Below are 19796 nucleotides of genomic sequence, written 5' to 3'. Positions count from 1 at the left end.
AATAACAACTGCCTGATCTTCCATAGCATAATGTGCCTGCAGATCAGGGTTTATGTTGTTCTACTGATTACTTGTAACAAACTGCACAGACCTAGATCTGTCAGTGTATTATGCAACATCTGATCTGGATCTGTGCAGTTTGCAGTTGGACTCGACTTATAAGGGAGTATATATGGTAGAATGAACTTATCATGGCAGCTACAGTTACTGACACAAGAACTAAACCACTTCTCTAGCCTTTACAGACAGGTCTAATGGTATTTAATAACATAGATTTGTAGCAAAAGCCTTACAGCAGTATCACTTATGTCAAGATGAATCACCATTTGTCTAGTGCCATGAGCTGGGTTGTCTGCATGTATTGACTTCACCAATGTTTGCCCCAAATTTAAACCTTCGTTTAATTAAAGTTGATTATCTGGACAACCGTTTGTCTACAAGAAATTATTTTTGCCTTGATTGGTATGGATGTTGTGATTTTACTGTTGTGGCATTTCATTTAAGCCTGTCAGTATTCATGATGGGTTTGGACATTTGACATTTACTGTCCTGGCATTTTCATTCATGCCTCTTATATTAGCAGTTGTATTGACCTATACAAATTATGCTCAGAGTCTGTGTCAGTTCATATTTTGAGACAAAATAATTTCAAAAGCTGTCTGTTGTGTAACTTTATCAGATTTAGTTTCTTTTTACTCTTTCTTTACATTTAAATAAGGTGCCTTAACACCTTGACCAAAATGTAATGCCAGAAATCCATCTTAGCAAAATGTAGCAATCTGATTCAAATTAGATCTCTACAGCCATATATGGAGGTCTGACAGATACTAATAAAAGTTCTTGTTTTGGTGACCTTTGGTATTTGCATTCCATTTATTTTTAGTATCCTATCAGATAATTTTTTTAGAAATTGTGTTAGGGAGATTTATCATTGGTAAAGATATGTTCTGAATTATGTGTGTCACTGTAAGAAATTTGAAAGTTGTGATTTGATTGGTGAACTGCAAGGTCAGCTGAACATGACCTCATTTTGGTGCCCATCAGGTGTCCACATAGAGATGTGGAAATCTGATTTTTGAATGTAGTTGAAATGTTTAGTGCATGTATCCATTTCATCATTGGTACTCATCATACTGCAAATAACTGTGTTCTTCCATCTTAGTGAGGGGCCCCCGAGTGGTCTAAAGTGCTCTCCGTTATGGATCACTACCATCTCACCTCTGTCTGCGTGGGTTCAAGTCTCGGATTCGGCTAATGTGGGTATGTGAGAAAGCTTGCCAGTAGCTTCTCATGGGTCGGTGGTTCTTTCCAGGGTTTTCCCAGGTTCTTCCTCTACCATTAATATTGGCCGCCATGTATAGCCTATCGTGTGCTGAAAAATGGTGTTAAACCCAACAACAACCATCTTAGTGAAAGTACAGAATCTCCATACATTTTTCCCCTGATGCACTGTACTGATGTAAAACAATGGACCAATGACTGCAGTTAAGTGGGAATTTCCAGATTAGTCATTACAGGAATGACATCATCAATTTATAAATGTGAAAATTGATTTTGGCTGGGAACAAGTAAATAATTTTATCAACACTTCCAGTAAGTGTAAGGAATATTTTATTTTCTATTTGTAGGTAATGGATTTCTCAGCCGAAAAAGTAGCTACCTATATAGCGTTAGTGGGTGTTTTGTCTGTTATTGCACAGGTAAGTAAAAACTGATGTGTCATTTTCCCTGTATTTCATGACCTTGGTGTCAACATATTTGTTATTGTGTTCTCATCCACAGTGATTGGTCAAGGTAAAATATGTCCATCAGGGTCATTGTCAGCTGTGTAAGGTTTACGTTTATCTTTTCACATTTTTTAAGTCTTAACACTTCTACATCAGTGACTGTGTTCAGCTGAAATATTTTAACTAAATCACTTTTTTCCTAAAAATATACACCCTTATGTGGTAGGATACCTGTCTGACCAGTGTCAGCAATTCCTTGTTTCATAATGTTTGCAGGGTTTACATGGTCATTAAAGGTCGTTGAATGTCATTGAGAAAATAACACGTCAGTTAAAGCCCTTGAAGATCATTGATATTTTACCTAGGTCATTGAAAGTCATTGATATTTTGCTTATTAAAAAAAAGTGATTAGAATTTTTACTTTCGAGTCATTATTTTATGTTGTGTCACAGCTGGAAGTATGTTCTGATTTTGTCATGTGCCAGCAATTCCACTATTATCATAATTCACATGAAGTAATCAGATATCATGCATAGCACCTCTTTCACATGATGCCATTAACACTCCTTGACTTCACTAAGTTTAATTGTCACATTGGGTCCTGGACAAGACGTTCTATTATAGTTTGAACCATGCATGTGAGGACTTTTACAAATGCATGTTTCAAATATGGGCTACCTAGACAAACCAAAAATGCTGAAACCAAGTGTGGTTCATCTTAGAGGATTCAATTCGGCAAATAGGCCTACTGGCTGATGATAGTGATGGCAATTTATTTTAAAGCTATGAATTATATCAGATTATTGAAGCTAGAAAAGTGTTAAAATTGAGAATTTTAGCTGATGCAGCTTGTCTGAATTTGAGCTTTGAATTGAGTGGGTCACATGTAGTCAGAAACAAAATGGACATCATTTTGAAAGCTTGAAAATATGTTACACCGCAAACATCAACTTTTTTACCAATCTCGGCACACCATATAACAAATTCATAACTTTTCAAACAATAGATATGTTGTTTTAATAGGTCTGATCATTAGCGTAAGTTTTGTAAACTTATGGACTAATCAGTTGGCAATTGTTAGCACCAATCTATGAACTTATAAACATGAATTAACTTTTCCTTATTCATGAGGAGTGTTTTAAAGTATTATGTTGATATTTTATTTACTAATCAGTTTACAGGTATAAGAATGAGTGTAATTGAAACACGTATTTATATTCTATGACTCACCTGGATTTTATTTCATTTCTTAGTAAATTAATGCAAGGTGAATTCTAATGTATTGAGGATGATTTACCGCCAGATTATCAGAGATAGGAAAAACATGGGGATATATGTTTTAACTGTCTTCTTAATTCACTTGAAGAAATGTAGGGATATCCCACATTTTTTTTAAAAAGTGTTTATATTTTTGACATATTGGCAAATTCCCAAAGTCCCAAAAATTGTGACTACATACTATTTTTAGATTTCATTTTTTAGAATCTTAAAGTTTATGAGTGAAGAAAATAATGAGGGTAAATCCAAAAAAGTTCTTCTTAAAATTGCATTATTCAAAATACCTTGAGCATGGCTACATATAGTCTTATAAGGGTTCAGATAAACTTAATAAATAATCTAAAAACAAAATCAGGAAGTACGTATATTTATTTCGTCAAAATACCCGTCTGAACAAGCAGAATATGGCATTAATGGACTTAAAATCCTAACACACTATTATTGAACAGATAGGAAATCTGGCACATTAGTCAGTTAAGTAACGATTCAAAAACGTGAAACTTAAGCAGAGTTTATGTTAGTGAAAAATCTTATTTTGAAGCCAAAGTATCCAAAAGAGAATACCTATATTTGGTGGGAAAATGTACATAATAAGCATAAAGAACAGCGTCCAAACTTGTTCGAGCTAGTTAAGCTAGTTATTTGTATGACCTATCAGCAGGAGCATCTCAGCACTATTCATACACTTGTGATGAATAGATTAAGCTCAGAAAAATCAACAGATTAATGCATATACAACTAGATGCAACATATTTTAAGGATTTTGATAATAAATAGAACTCTTAACAGAGTATTGCAGGAAGAAAGGTAGATTGATATTGAAGTGTTAGGTATATAGTGAACTATGGACATTTTGTTCTCACCCTCCTTTTTTTTTACTACTCACCCCTTATTTTTGTAACAAGTGGGGACCCCCCCCCCATTAGATAAAATCCTGGCTGTATCTCTGAAGTGAAGGTGCAGGAGTTGCAGCTGGAGAAGAAAGTATAAAAGCTAAAGGGCAATGGTTAACATCTGGGTTACAATGATTTCTTTTTAAATATCATTTCCCTTTCATATTACATTTATTTATTTCTGTATTGTTTTGGTATTTGTTCTTGTATTCAAATTAGCAACTGAAGCAGAACACTTGATACCATGAGTAGTCATTGAAAACTGGAAACTGGTCATTGAAATGTCACTGAATTTCAGCTGTCCAGATCTGTATGAACCCTGTGCTTAACATGGGTTTCTACAGGGCCCTTTTTAAAAAAAGAGTAAACCTGACCATAAGACTGTCATGATGATTAATATGAGTGCCCCACCGGAAGATCCTGTGCTGCTGTGACATAAAACACCAAACCAAACCTTGCTTTTTGGTATTAATTAAAAATCAGTGTCTTAAATTTTTCTATATATTTATTCCTCCCTTTGACAAAAGTCTTGTATCCCCTGTTTAAATAACTGCATTGTCATACCTACAAGTCCACTGGGAGATATGAATAAAATTTACAATGATCAGTCCTAAAGCCTGAGATGCATTTGGGTGATGGAGACACATAGGGAACCATTTGACTAAGAATTTATTTCTGATTTAAATTTACTGAATTTCATCACATGCTCTGAAATTCAGTGTGTTATTCCACTTAAGAGACAATTGTTATCCAATTGACCATACAGAATGTTCATTAACTGACTGCCAGACCATTCAAAAGCAATGACAAATGAACTCCCAAAACTGGCCCCCATGGTACCATTCATAAGCATTTGCAGTGGAACTTCCCAAAACTTAATACTATTAAAAAGTAATTAAACCAGCACCTCTTAATGCCATTCAAAAGTAATTACAACTGAACTACCCTAAACTTGCACCACTTTGCCTCTTTTCCTCTGTAGACTGGGCACATATGCTGTTCCCATTATGGTTGTTAGCTCAAGTCCAAATCTGTATGTAGCAGAATACCTTTCTAGCATAAAACCAGTAGAGTGCCCAAAAATTTTGTAATGGTATCCTTAATTGGTTACATATTTATAGCAAATGTATTCTTAAAGCTGCATCAAGTATTGAATCCGTTAGTGACTAAATTTGCTGTATCCATGTTTTCCACCACAGAAAATGGGCAGAAACTAATTCATGTAGACAACAGTTATTTGCATACCAGGGCCTAGCCACTTGGAATGGATCGCCTCTTGATCTCAGGCACAGAGATGATGATCACATTCAAGTGTACTCTCATAACATATCTTTTTCCACCAGGAAGAATAAATTTGACATTGATCCATTTTTCTTTTTTTTTATACATTCAAACTATTGTAAACTCATTTTGTGTTTTTATGTTATTTTTGTTATCCCATTTATATGTTTCATCTTATTTTTGTGTAATCAGTTGTTGTTATTGGTTTTGTGAGACATTTTGATGTGTTTAATGTTTTCTATATGCAAAATATTCTTATACACCGCTCCCTCGATAATTCGCACCCGGATAACTCGTGATCCCGCTTATAACGCGGTGTCCGTCTTGGCTCCCGATTTTTTCCAGAGAAAATGTATTTAAAATATCTTTAAAATATGCTGAACATGAAAAAATTACGATAAGAATTGATAAATTAAACCTTGATGCATTGCTCGTTTTATCATCGAAAATGGTGACTAATGCCCGTAAAAATATAATCCATATTTTGAAATTTGCAAGTTCTAAAGAAGAATTAATTTCAGAGATCTCGAAAACGCTTAATTATGCGTATTTGGACGCCAGTTTTTGATCTGGGACGCAGAAGAACACTGAGGCGGGAGTACTACCGTACGCATGTAATAGGTGCGCGGGAAAATTCAAAGATTTGCCAGTCCTGTTTCAGCCACCTGCTTTGTGGGAAAATGTGTTGATAGTTAACTGTGCTGATATTTACAATGACAGAATTGAGTGACTGAAAGACTCTTTGATGTACTGTTGCCATTTTATAAGAGTACATTTAAAAAAAAAAAAGAACATGATGCAACAGCTAGGTGGCTAGTTCATAGGCTTTGACTAGCGGCCGAGTGAGAAAATGTACTGATATTTAGTGATTGAATTCAGAGGCAGAAATACCCAGTTTTAAAATCCTAGCGAGACCTCTGTTTAAAGATATCATATATTATGTAAGTTTTTATGATAAATAGTTGTCAGTATACTGTAAATAAACAGTCTGGTGAAATAGCGATCAATGAAAACTTCTGGTAAATGCTAACAGGTGGCAACAGAGAATGAAATAAACACCAATTAAACGTCTTCCTGTGTGAAAGTCACGTTCTAATCCTTTAATTCCGTTTCAGTGTAAACATTATAATCACAACATATTCTGTTCATTGAAAACATGAAAAGAGTCAATCGACCGTCACATTGAAACCTGTGAGTACTTCTGTGAGAACCTAATTACATGTACATGCCGGCTTTGTTTTGATCAACAACTTGGGGAAGTGTTTGTTGCATAAAAAAAAAAAATCGATTACGAGAGACCTCGGGTGCTGGATTAAGGGTCTTGGAGCTGCCTTTGACGTAAAGCAAAACAGTAACAGAGACAACGACGACGATAGTGACTTCGAATGTTTCAGTGAAACTGATGTCATTAATGCCAAGGCTGTTTGGGAGAAATTCGTACAGACTCATGGTCCTGAGATGGGCGTTTCTCTTGATGATATGGAGGAGTGGATTTGTGCTGACATTGATCGCCCCACAGCCGAATACATGTCAGATGAAACTATAATTATTTCTATAGCGAACAAATTTGCAGCAGAAGACGATTCTAACTGGAGTAACACAAGTGTTGAAAGTGATGCAGATGCAGATGTTGCACCCTCCACCCCTCTGCACAGGAAGCAATCAAATATTTTGATATTGCCATAAGGTGACTGGAGACCCAAAATGTTGACTACGTAAAGCTCATGCAGTTGAGAAATCTGAGGGATTTTGCTCGGCGGCAGAGAGACCAAGGAGTAACACACAAAAAAAAAAAACAACTGATTTTTTCAAAACGTGAATTGATATTTGTCAAGCATGGCACAAATGGCAAGTATTAGCTTGTTCTAATTTACATTGTTTTAAATTTGTAGACCAATTAAATATGTTAGTACTGATTAACCCTTGTTTTTTTGTTTTTTTTGTTTTCCATTTTACTTCTATCGCATTCAAAGCTATCTATCTATCGTTCGATCGACACTTTCTCGAAAAGAGTCGATCTTTTGTATAAAAAAAAACGTCTAATTTGGATCAAACAATAAAACTAGAATGTATCCAATTCAACATAAAAATTAGTGACGTAGTACACAATGTGTGAAGTGGTACACATGTTAAGCGAACGGAAACCACGTGGAATAATGTTTTCGATGATCGCCTCAATATACTGTAATTTATCCTGAAATTAATGTCCTATGAGAAAATAATAAAGTACACCGTTATGAAGAGATGTTTATTAACAGCTAATCTCAGAACGATTATAAAGTGAGTATTCAACAGTGTAATCTGCCTACCCCCCCCCCCTTATTTCTCCGTTATGTCGTCAATCACTTTATTGGTTTTGGGCTTATTTTATAGGTCCCTCGATAACTCGCGTCTCACTTATAGTGCGGTCAATGTTTCTGGACCCCTATGTGCGTGAGTTATTGAGAGAGTGGTGTACCATTATCTGTTAACTTGATGTAGTAAAGTGCTTCGAGCTTTTGAAAAGATTAAGTGCTCTATTAAGTCATCATTGTTATTATTATTTGTATTATTATCATTACTATTATTATTATTATATTATTATTATCATTATTGTTACAGACGCACTGAAATAACTTTATGCATACTTTGTATGTACTGTATTCAGAACTGAATTATTTGCATTGCAGTATTTTGATATAAATATCCTTTCTTTTGTAGACTCTAATACTAGCCTTATTAATGAAGTATCTAGGTCACAAGCAGGCAATTATCTGTGGTCTAATATTTGAATGCCTTCAGCTTACCTGCTTTGGGTTTGGATCAGAACAGTGGTAAGTCCAGGAGCTGTACTCTGGAAGCTCTTTGAGTGATAAACTCAAGATTCATACATTGTCAAATATATTACCTAATCACACAACATTTGGGATAACTTTCTCTACTTCTTCCAAATGCAGCCTTTCTGGAAAGACAGAAAAACATCTTTCTATATGTACAGTATATAGACAAAGGGAAACAACTATTACAGGTTAACCTGCCCCCCCACTTCTGGCAGTTCATTTAATTTTGAACTTAAAATCATCTGTAGTTTATTTTCATGATATAGTTAATCAGTATGTTTTATATGGTGCTTACAATATTTTTGTGAATTTTATACCAAGATTGCAACCATGTGCAAGAAGTGTAAATGATTTAAGGTCATGGGGAATGGGCATGAGATGTGTATGTTGATAAAATTGCTCACAGAGAATGAACACGTGATGTCTCAACACTTACAATTACTCATACTTCATTATGAAAATACTTGTTCCACAATTTTAAAAAGCAGCGCAAGGACCACAAAAAATGAACATGTTCTAGTACATTGTATCAAGAATTAACATACACCTCATGTCCAAATCTTTTATTAATCACATGGGGGATATCGGGATGCCCTTTCCACCCCCACCTCCATTTCCATGCAGATGCAGAAACAGCACCAGAACATGCTGTATGCACCAATACTGCAGGATTATTTATTAATCATGGATAATGTCAAGATACCCTGTCCACCCACACCCCAAATGAAGATGCAGAATAGCTTCAGCATGTACTATATTGATACAGTAGAACTGTTGATTGGTTTCATGGATGTTATTGAGATGCCATCTCCATACTCGTGCAGATGCAGAAACTGTGCCAGAATATACTGTATCCATCCTTGTAGTAGAAAGCATAGGCGATTCCAATCAGGCCTTGGCAATGCAAATGATCAATATGACTCAAAATGCTTTGTTGTCAGTATGTTAGTGAGTATAAATGGCAATTGTATATTTTAATTCTACAAAGGGATAAGCCAATAAGTCTGCCAGTGAACCATTAGGGCTCATGACCCATGAAGTTTGCGGGAAACAAACAGGAGATCTCAGGATCTTTTTCCTGTTCGACGACAAATGATTGTCGTTTATCACCCTGATTAGAATAAAGAGAACGAGTTGTTAAAAGAGGATCACTGTGATCAATACTTTCTGATTGATCCAAACAAGGAGTGAAAGTGACCTCATCAAAAGCCTGACCAATACATGTGTCAGCTAAAGGAATACTGCCCTTATCAACATCATTCTCAAGAGCTTTCTTTGCCACAGCTCTGGTAACTACACAAGCTGTAAATACATCAGGGAAATCTTTTTCAATTGGAAGGACTTTCTGATCAAAGCAAGGCTTGTCAGTTACAAGTTGATTAACCACAGCCTTGTCTCCAGCTAGGTCATTGCCTAGTAATAAATGAATGCCCTCAATGGGTAAAACAGAGACCATTCCGACTGTCACAGGTCCTGAAACTAAGTCTGATGACAGATTTACAGAATGGAGAGGAACATCAACAAAGCCGCACTCTACTCCCTGAATAAGAACACTCTCATTAGAAGAAGACTTCTCAGAAAAAGGATGAGTACCTGACAATAAAAGACTCTGAGAAGCTCCTTTGTCCCTTAAAATTTTAATAGGGATAGGATTGGCTGAATCACCCAGGAGTGACATAGAACCATTCGATATGAATGGTTCATAATTCTCCATAATCAAATCAGACTGGGGTTTGTTAGACCCAACAAATGTATTGCTTTCAATACATGGCCATGACCTTGTCCTCTTAGAAATGAGAGCATTTGGAATAGGTCTGTCTTGATTCTGATGCCTATTTTTCAATTTGTAGCAATCAGAAATAACGTGTCCTTTTTTCTTGCAATAGGTACATGTAGGAAGAGACAAGGATCTTGAATCAAGCTTCTCTGAAGTTTGATTTTTAGAAGGGCTTGTATTAGGCTGAAATGCTTTTCTGCCAAAAGACTGTTGAGTAGAAGTCTTATTTACAAAAGGAACTTTATGAGTTAAAGAATACTCATCAGCAGCACGAGCAGCATTTTCCAAGGTTTCAGTCTGATGCTGATCAAGATAAGACTTAATGTCACTATGGACACAGTTCTTGAAATCTTCAAGTGATACAAGTTGTTTGAGACTATCATAATCTCGCTCAACTTTCTTGGCTAAGCACCATCTATCAAATAACTCATCTTTTTCTCTAGCAAATTCAACATGAGTTTGTCCAGCTTCTTTTCTATAGTTTCTGAATTTTTGCCGATAAGCTTCAGGGACTAACTCATAACCCCTTAGCATGCATTCTTTAACCACATCATAGTCACCACTTTGGTGAACTGACAGTGAATTATATATATCACTAGCCTTACCAGTGAGTACACATTGTAACAACTGAGTCCAATGCTCCCTTGGCCATTTCAAATTTTCAGCAACTTTTTCAAAACAAATAAAATATTTGTCTACTTCTCTTTCTCTGAAAGGGGGCATTAACCTAATGTTCTTTGCAAGATCAAAACTCAAATTTGAATTTGAAGTATGAATGTGTTTTTCACTTGCCAGTTCCATTTCTTTCAATTTACATTGATATTTCCTCTCTTTCTCTCTTTCTTCCATTTGCATTTGTTCTTTTTGTAACTGCATTTGTCTTTCTTTTTTTCTTCTGCTTACAAATGCATTTGTTTTTCTTTCTCTCTTTCCTGTCTCTCTCTCTCTCTCTCCACTTTCTCTTATTGTAACTGCAGTTGTTTTTCTTGCATTTGTCTTTCTTTAACTTTTTCTTTTTCTTTTTCTTCTGCATGTAATTTCATTTGTTCTTTCTCTTTATCTAATTTCATTTGTTCTTTCTCTTTCTCCATCTGTGCATTTGCTTTTCTCTTTCTTCTTTCTGAAGCTCCAGCTTCCTCGCTTCCTCAACTCCAATTCAGTCTTGTATTTTAATTCTGATTCCTTCAATTTTGTGTCAGAGTTTGATAGCACTTTTATCCAAAAGATTCTTTTCTACCACTTTTATCCAAAACATTCTTTTCTACCAAATACTGAACCAAAATATTTCTTATTTCCTGTTTCGTTAAGGAAGCCTTTACTTCAGAAAGATCGTATTTTCTGGCAGGTTGAATCAAATCATCTTTTTTGAAAAGATCTAATTGTTCCTGGGTAGGATTTGAAAGAAGATTTCCACTTTTGATGCCATTTTAGAAAAAGCTTGTCAATCTCACTAAAGATTTCAAAAACATGGGGAATTCAAATTTCAAAAAAAAAAACCCCCTTTTTTGAGATATTTTAGCCAATATTCAAATATCCTTAGGATGAGCGCCCAATTTCAATGTTATGTGTTTAGGCTTGAATAAACAGTAACACAGAAAGAGTGAAAACAATAAGCTTTTTAAAATTTAACAAATAATTTATTTTCCTGGAAAATTCTGTACAAATGTATTTTAAAAAAGAACTTACGGTTTCAATAATCAAATCCAAAATTAATCTAAGAATAATCCACAAATTAAATTGCAAAAGTCCTAGTAATAAATGTTCTAATAATTTTACATTCGAATCCTGATGTAAAATCCAAGATGGATGACGATGACATATGCTGTAATCAGTACTGTGCTTCCTTGTAGAAATACAAATAATGGCACTCCGGTGTTGGAAATCCAAATTGAATTTGTAAGCAATGTCTTTCCCTGTGTGAGCACTATTCAGAATATTTTCAGACAAATAATAGATTTAATCCTTTATGAGTCCAAATAATTTGAAATAACTCCAGACAAGTAATTGAAATAACTCTAAACAGCAAAACATAACACTTTAACTGCCCAACTTCTACTAAAAATTATTTCTCTCAAACATTGAGTTATATGGGCTTTCCTAAACATCAACAAGGGTCATGTGATCATGTTTATATCACATACACAGAATATGGCCTTGATTAGACCAGTGATTTTATTCCCAGAATAAAAAATTGAAAAAAAGTGTTTACTTCTTAATCCACATAGTTTCATCATGACATTGATAACAACCAATCATTTTGAAATAAAATAGAACTTTGTTTACTAACTCTGAACCCAGGTCAGAATTTAGATCAACACCTGTTTATAAACTAACAGTCAAGGTCCAACCATTTCCTGAAAAAAGTATCATCTATAGTGAATAAATTTACCGTATAATAGCATATAATAGAATAAAAAATTTTAAACTGACAAATTAAATTAAATATATAAAATCAGATATACATAACAATCTGAGATGGATAAACATGTTCACGTCAACTATAAGAGCTTCTCCCTACTGCTGATGGCAGGAATGCTAGACATAACCGCACAAGTGCTAGCCACATGGCTAAAGGGAGTTATTAAATCAATGAACTCGCATAGGATCAGGTACACTAATGAAGATTTCACCTCATGAAATACAAGTGACTTTAATCAGCCTGGTCTTGAACGTAAGATCTTATAGCAGAGTCGGCTGACTGGCAAACACAATCTGCCTTCAGCCTCCATTTACATGACATGGCCTCACAAAGGAGAGAACTGAATCTTTTTTATTTGTTAGTTGTAGCTACAAAGACATTGACAAATCCCCATTCATGAAAGCACAGCCTTAAAACCAGAAATGAATTTTGCCACTTTTGCTGGCTTCTTCTGATGGTTTGACAGTAATCATGTGCAGAATCACAGGACATTAGTATACTAAATTTGAGTGATGCTGATTCATACAAGCACCTTATTGGAATTCCAAGATGTGTAAAAAGTGCAATATAATTTGAATGTTTTGCTAAAGAGGAAATTTCAGGATAAATTGAAAGATAAATCAGCTTTACCTAAAATGGGTAAATATATAAATTTGCAGGATTAGGTTTGCAGAAATAAGTATGGATGGGTGAATGAATGGATCAGCAAATGCCTGGCTGTATATTGCCAAATAGGTTTAGTCTTAGTCTCTCATAAAACAAATGAATGATAAAGGTATCAAAAGTAAAACCTATAAAATGCAATATGAATTGCACACTCTTCAAAAGTTTAAGATCTTCTCATGTGTAACATCATCACAAGGTACCCCAAGGCTAAAAGGGTTTATATACCAAGAGTTCACTTAGCTTTATTTTGTCATTAGAGTTTTAGATCTTACGGTTTAATTGTCAGTATATCTCTATTATTGTGCTGATGTGCCATTAAACCCTATACATACATACATACATGCATACATACATAAATACATATATACATACACCTCTTCCTCGATAATTTGCACACAATGAGGTCCGCAAACATAGACCGCACTATAAGCGAGGCGTGAGTTACCGAGGGACCTCCAAAAACTGAATAAAATCGCTTTGACATCGAGAAAACTGGGGGGTGGGAGATAGGCTTTAGGGAACTGGGCTGTTTATTGACTGAATCCTCATTTTACAACTACATCGATAATAATTTTTAAGAACACACTTTTTCTAATGAAGTTGTTCATTATTCTGTTTAAATTACATTTTGTTTCAAAATGTCCAACATATGAAAGATCGTTCCAACTGATTTCAACAACTGTCTTGTATACACATACAAAAATCGGTGTATTACATCACTGCTTTTTGTTTTCTTGATGAGTCTGGTTCCCGTGGTGGTGTTTAATATTATCCTGCCATATTGGGAGTCCACAGAGCAGGGAACTAGACGAACTGTTGATACACCACCAAACAAGATTCCTTTTCTTCAAAAACACATGACATTTATTTCGTGAGACAACTATCTACATTGAAACTCAATTTTTATATTGCTTAATTAGTACAATATTGATGTCGTGAATTAATTAATTGGAATTAATAATTAAACTTTTTATCATCCTCGAGGATATCTTTAAGTGCCAGTTCAAGAATTATCTGAAACTCGCTTGCCCACAATTGTCCATTCTGTGAAATCAAACTCTTTATTTTCCAAAGTATTCGTTTTGCTTGGCTGCCTTGTTATCTTTGATCACAGTTATGAAAGAGTCAGATAATTTAAGGTAATTTGTGTTACATACACAATAACATTTGTAAGTGTTCGAGTGATCAAATGAAGTGAGGTTGCCCAACATACGACCGGGGCAGCTAGATTTTAAGTTTGTACGATTTTTGTGCATTTTAACTTTTTTCTTATTATTCCACCTCCTTTATATAATTGAAAAGACATAGTTAACATGATAATAAAAATGAGGCTAGCTTTTAATTCAGTGCACAATACAACAAATACTTCCGGAAGTCAGTTATCGAAACACAGTCAGCACTTAATTAGGTTCTCAGAGAAATGCAGATTGATGCATGTTACCTTTAATTACAAGAGGACACATTGTATTTATGATGATTACACTTAGAAGGAACTAAAAGATAGAACTTAAATGCAAATTTCAATTGATAAAATATTATTTAATTTGTATTTATTTATTAAAGTACTGCCTCCACTCAGCGTGAGTGACATTGTCATTGATCATAATTTCCTTACATAGCGTTAATTGTGGTGTACTAGGAATGTCGTTTGGAAAGAAAATTTCAAAAAATGTTTGACCTATTTTTAAATTTGATAATTTATAGTGTTGATTAAAATTTCCAGGTCCTATTTACCATTTTCGACAATAAAACGAGCAATACACCAGAGTTTCTGTTACCAATTTTGATCATGATTTTCTTCAAGTTCAACAAATAAGAACCAATTTTTGAGGTATTTTCTGGTTTAAAAAATGGGATCCACGCCTGACCCTGCATTATAAGCGGGTTCGCAAGTTATTAGGGCATGAGTTATCGAGGGAGTGGTGTACATGCATGCATGCATACATACATACATATATACATACATACATACAAATAGAACTACTATTAACATTTTCAAATACTCAAATACAAGTCTTTGATATGTATACATGAGAGTTTCTGTCATTAAATAACATATAACAAAGGGCTATATCTGTGTTAGATTTTCTAACTAAATTAAAATTGTCAAAATAGCCCATTTATCACTTGACTTATGATGGCAAATAAAATTTCTACTATTTCCAGATCTGATACAAAAGAAAGCTTCAAGCCTTATAAATTTACCCATATTATTACTTTTCTCAGATGTGTTTAGTTTTATTTATTTTATCACATCTGTCACTCAAAATATATGTCGGGTAACAAATTTGTAGAACCTTCTTGAACTAAAAATATTCAATTCTGTTAACGGCTGTGGTCTTTTTGTGACAAATACTGTATTGTTTGCATTTTTTATCTTTAATACAGGATCATGTGGTTAGGTGGAATATTAGCAGCTATGTCGAGTATTGCTTATCCAGCTATCAGTGCATTTGTCTCAGCCCATGCAGATGCTGACCAGCAGGGTAAGGGAGATAACTCCATATTTTTCAATCTTCTGGAAGGATATGAAATGGGTAAAGGAAGGAGTAATCTTGGCAGCACAAAGTTTTAATATAAATGTATTTATAATAACAAAGAATTTGAGGAGATAAGTTAGAAATGATCATGTACCAAATTTTCTTCATTTCCTTTTGTCATGAGAGCTGCAAAATGTTGGGTTGAATATGCATTGTTGTTATTTCATTGCCCACAAACTTGAGGGAGTATAGTATCTTGTTCATTCATTACCCTCTCAGTATTTTGTTATCCCTTCATTAACTCAGATACTATTTCACCAACAATTATGGAAATTGGTATGTGGATGCATCTCTGGAAGTGTAACTAATCCATATCAAAACTAGGTCACCATGACATAATTTCATTGCTTGAGTGACTTGCATTTTCAGTTCATTACATCCTAAATATCTTGGACTCAGTTTTACATACATTCAAAGGGAATCCATTTATTATTGTTGTCATCATACACACAATGGAAATTTCATGGCAGAAAGACTAACAATACACAGAATTATTGCAGAACAAAGAGGAAAAAAGTGGCTCACATTTTGAGATTGTATGCTGATTTTGCCTTTTTTCTGAATTTTCTTTGTGTTGTTTCTGCAGTTTTGGAATTTTTTGGGAAGTATGAGTGCTGCATATGACATTTAGCAAGCAAAAGAAATTTTCAGTAGCTACATGGTGGACATCATTATCATTATTAGTCATCAGTATTATTATTACTACTGGGGAAACTTTTAAGATTGAATCTACCATAAACCAGAATTCCCATAAAACCAAATCATGCTCAAACTCAAGTTTCTATTTACACAGAATCTATACTTATTATAATATGATCTTGCATCTGATTGGCTAAGAATTATACCATCCCAGAGGCTGTATTATGGCTAAGAATTACACCATCCCAGAGGCTGTATTATGGCTAAGAATTATACCATCCAAGAGGCTGTATTATGGCTAAGAATTATACCATCCGAAAGGTTGTATTATGGCTAAGAATTATACCATCCAAGAGGCTGTATTATGGCTAAGAATTATACGATCCGAAAGGCTGTATTATGGCTAAGAATTATACCATCTGAAAGGCTGTATTATGGCTAAGAATTATACCATCCAAAAGGCAGTATAATTTATCTGATTTCATTAGACAAGGTAAATAAGCAAAAAAGATTAAGGTCTTTCATGAGTACAGCTGTGAGCAAAAATCCATTTATATTAATGAACTGATTTTGCATCTGATTGGTTGAGCTTGTCAACACTTTAACAACTCTATTTCTGATCATAATTTTATCAGTTTCGGTAAACAGGTTTATATCATTATAAAAGCATGAGTTTAATTGTGACATATATATATATTTGAATGAGGTGATCCAGGCTGAACTTCTTACCATTTGAGAGTGTATTTCTGACCGATATTAATCAGACTTGGTAAATAGGCTAAAATCATCAGAATGATGAGTGACTTTGAAAGTTGGAAGTGGATATAACATCTTATCCATATACTTGTGTGTTCATTTGTTACCGTCTTGGTATTTTATTTATCCTTCAATGAGTCATCCATTGATATCATTCAGTGGCAAATGCTTTGATTGCCTCTGCCAACTTGGATTTGGTTTGATGAGATGCATGTTTTCAGTTGACATCACTGAAGCTTCATCATGGCCTGGCATTGAGGATGACACCTTTTGTTGTTAGGAAGCAAGATTGAGAAAGTGAGGACATGGGTGGCTCGGGAACTGCTCATCCAACTTACCATTCAGCCTCCACAGTCATAAAATCCCATTCAGTTTCAAACATAGAGGAGAGATGATGGTTGACAAAGAGATAAGGAATTGTTTACTGTCCAGTCGTAGAATCATTCTCAATCCCAATCAGATGTCAGGAGGCAACCACCCACCCAGCTTAGGAGGCAGCTTTATAGAGGGGTTGGAAATGGGGTTTCCCATTTACCAAGCCTCGTATTTCTTACTGTTCACTCCCAGCTATGAGTGTGACAGCCTACAAATGGGCAACAGACTCCTGTATTTACACTGTTATTGGATCATTTTATTTCCACAAAACAACTGAACTTTTTTTTGGAGGAGGAGCTTTGGACTTCATATATCCAACTTCCTTGTCTTTCATCTTCCTGCTCATAGTGAACATGTCAGATTCAGAGGACAAAATTATGTGGGGCCCCGAGTGGCAGAGTGGTCTAAAGCACTCTCCATTACGGATCAATGCCATCTCACCTCTGTCTGCGTGGGTTTGAGTCTCGGATTCAGCCAATGTGGGTATGTGAGAAAGCTTGCCAGTAGCTTCTCGTGGGTCGGTGGTTCTTTCCAGGGTTTTCCCAGGTTCTTCCTCCACCATTAATACTGGCCACCATGTATAGCCTATCGTGTGCTGAAAAATGGCGTTAAACCCTACAACAACAACAACAGCAACAAAATTATGCAGCTGGTAAGTTTCAAGCAGAAGATGGAGGTTGTTTGAAAAACAATCTCCAGGGTTCTCTTCTATAGTCTTCCTTACGCAAAAGGCCAACAGCAAGCCTAGGAAAATCATCAACCTTAACTAATAAATAGTTCTGCCATAATTCAGGATGGAGAAGATACAATCAATTCGATTCAGCGTCAGATAGGATGAGTTCTGACAGTAGCATACTTGCATGTCCCTATTCACCTGGCATCACTGAAAATTCTTTGATTGGCATATCAAGCAATATTCACCAGCAGTACTTGACTGTTGCCATAATTGGCACGAACATTCACAGTTAGGAAGTTTTAACATCTTTATTCATATAAAGAAAGAAGCATTGATAAGATATTTTATTTACCCAAGAATACAGCACATCTTACCAAATTAAGAAGTTAAATTCTTAAGCATTTTGGCTCTAAAATTTTGAAATGCATAAAGAAATTGATGAAATTATTGTAAAAGTCTAAGAACACTATCAACAATTATATTATATTTGTAATATGGTGTATTATAGCAGGTTTTTATTGTGCATGTTTACATTTGTTTGGAAGGGTTTATCGGTCTAAATTTTTTAACAGTTATGTGTCATTCTGTATGACTGAATTGTTAGAAGTCACCTTTGAATTGCCACTGTATGGCCAGACATTGGATGCTGTCCCATTGAACCCTATACATGTATTCATCCATCCATCCACACATACATAGTTTACCTACACTCATGACAGTTGATATGTGGAAGAATCTCATCCATATCAAAAGTAGGTCACTGTGACCATTTTTTTCCATACATTCTTGTAGGGCTGGTACATGAAAATTGGAATTGCTTCCCCCAGATAAATAGAGGATATCTACATTTTTCTTAGTAGCTGTAAGTATTGCATCTATGAAATGGGGATCCTTGTATTGTCATGAATGGTAAAGCCATGAATGCCAGTACAAAATGCTTCCATAATATTCTTTATATATCTGCTGAGAAAAACATAAATTTTCTTTTTTCTTGTCCATTTTTTTAGAGCCAAAAATGTTGATTTGCATGGATTTTTATCCATCTGTGGTAGTGTGATTAACAGTTGTATTACTACATCATTAAAAATAATTTCCTAAATTTAAAATAATTTTATCACATTGACCTTTTACAAATTTAGTCTGGACAAAATAATGCTTCAAATTGTTATTTTGCTAAATTAATCACTGTTTTCAAAGGAAAAGGAAGAGATTTTCTTGCACAGATTGACACAGTGAATAGTGTTGGGGCTGCTGTGCTGTAGAAACATCACATTGAAATCCTGTACATTGTTTGGGTTGGGTTACTGTAGAAATGTCACAGATCGAAATCCTGTACATTGTTTGGGTTGGGGTACTGTAGAAATGTCACAGAGAAGTCACATTTAACATATTTAAGAGCATGACATCTTTAAACAAAGATTTATTGATTGTCAATTTACTTGTATGGATTTTGTCCATTTCTGCATTCAAATGTGATTTTTTGGCCTTGGCAATCTTGCAGTCTAGTTCAGTATAACAGATGCTATTATGATTGTGCTGAGAATAATTTTATTACTATATTACCAAACATTTTTTGTAAAACTCTGTCATTGAGTGAAAAGGCATACAGTACTGTGCAGGTGACAGAATATCAAATAGCAACAATTAGTGCAAGTTCAGTCACTCATAATTTGCAGGATTTATGTAGAAAACTACTTTTTAAAAAGTTAATACTTGAAGCCGTGTTTTTGTTGTTTGTCTTTAGTCATTTCTTGATGACACCTCCTTACTGATTAAAAATGTATACTAAAGGATCTACAGCCATTACACATTTTAAGATCTGTTTCTCATGAGTGAGAGAGAGAGCAGAAGAAGAAAAATTAAATAACCCTAAATATGGAAATACAGTTTTGAAAAACACACTTAAGTCAGACATATTTCCTAAATGGGAAAAGAAAAGTAGTTCCAAAA

At 34.7% G+C, this 19796-nt stretch overlaps 1 protein-coding gene across 1 annotated transcript in view; it reads left to right on the top strand.

The window, feature by feature from the left end:
• LOC149807363 (solute carrier family 71 member 1-like) overlaps positions 1-19796 on the top strand; it is an 82775-nt gene that overhangs the window by 34778 nt on the left and 28201 nt on the right. Inside the window, exons 8-10 of the mRNA XM_089965893.1 lie at positions 1629-1700; positions 7880-7992; positions 15249-15346. Coding sequence (XP_089822019.1) covers positions 1629-1700; positions 7880-7992; positions 15249-15346 — 283 coding nt within the window. The remainder of the gene's footprint in view (positions 1-1628; positions 1701-7879; positions 7993-15248; positions 15347-19796) is intronic.

This window comes from Sinohyriopsis cumingii, chromosome 1 (genome assembly GCF_028554795.1).
Source record: "Sinohyriopsis cumingii isolate HCF-2022 chromosome 1, ASM2855479v2, whole genome shotgun sequence".
Lineage (NCBI taxonomy): Eukaryota > Metazoa > Mollusca > Bivalvia > Unionida > Unionidae > Sinohyriopsis > Sinohyriopsis cumingii.
This window is presented reverse-complemented; position numbering and strand designations above follow the sequence as displayed.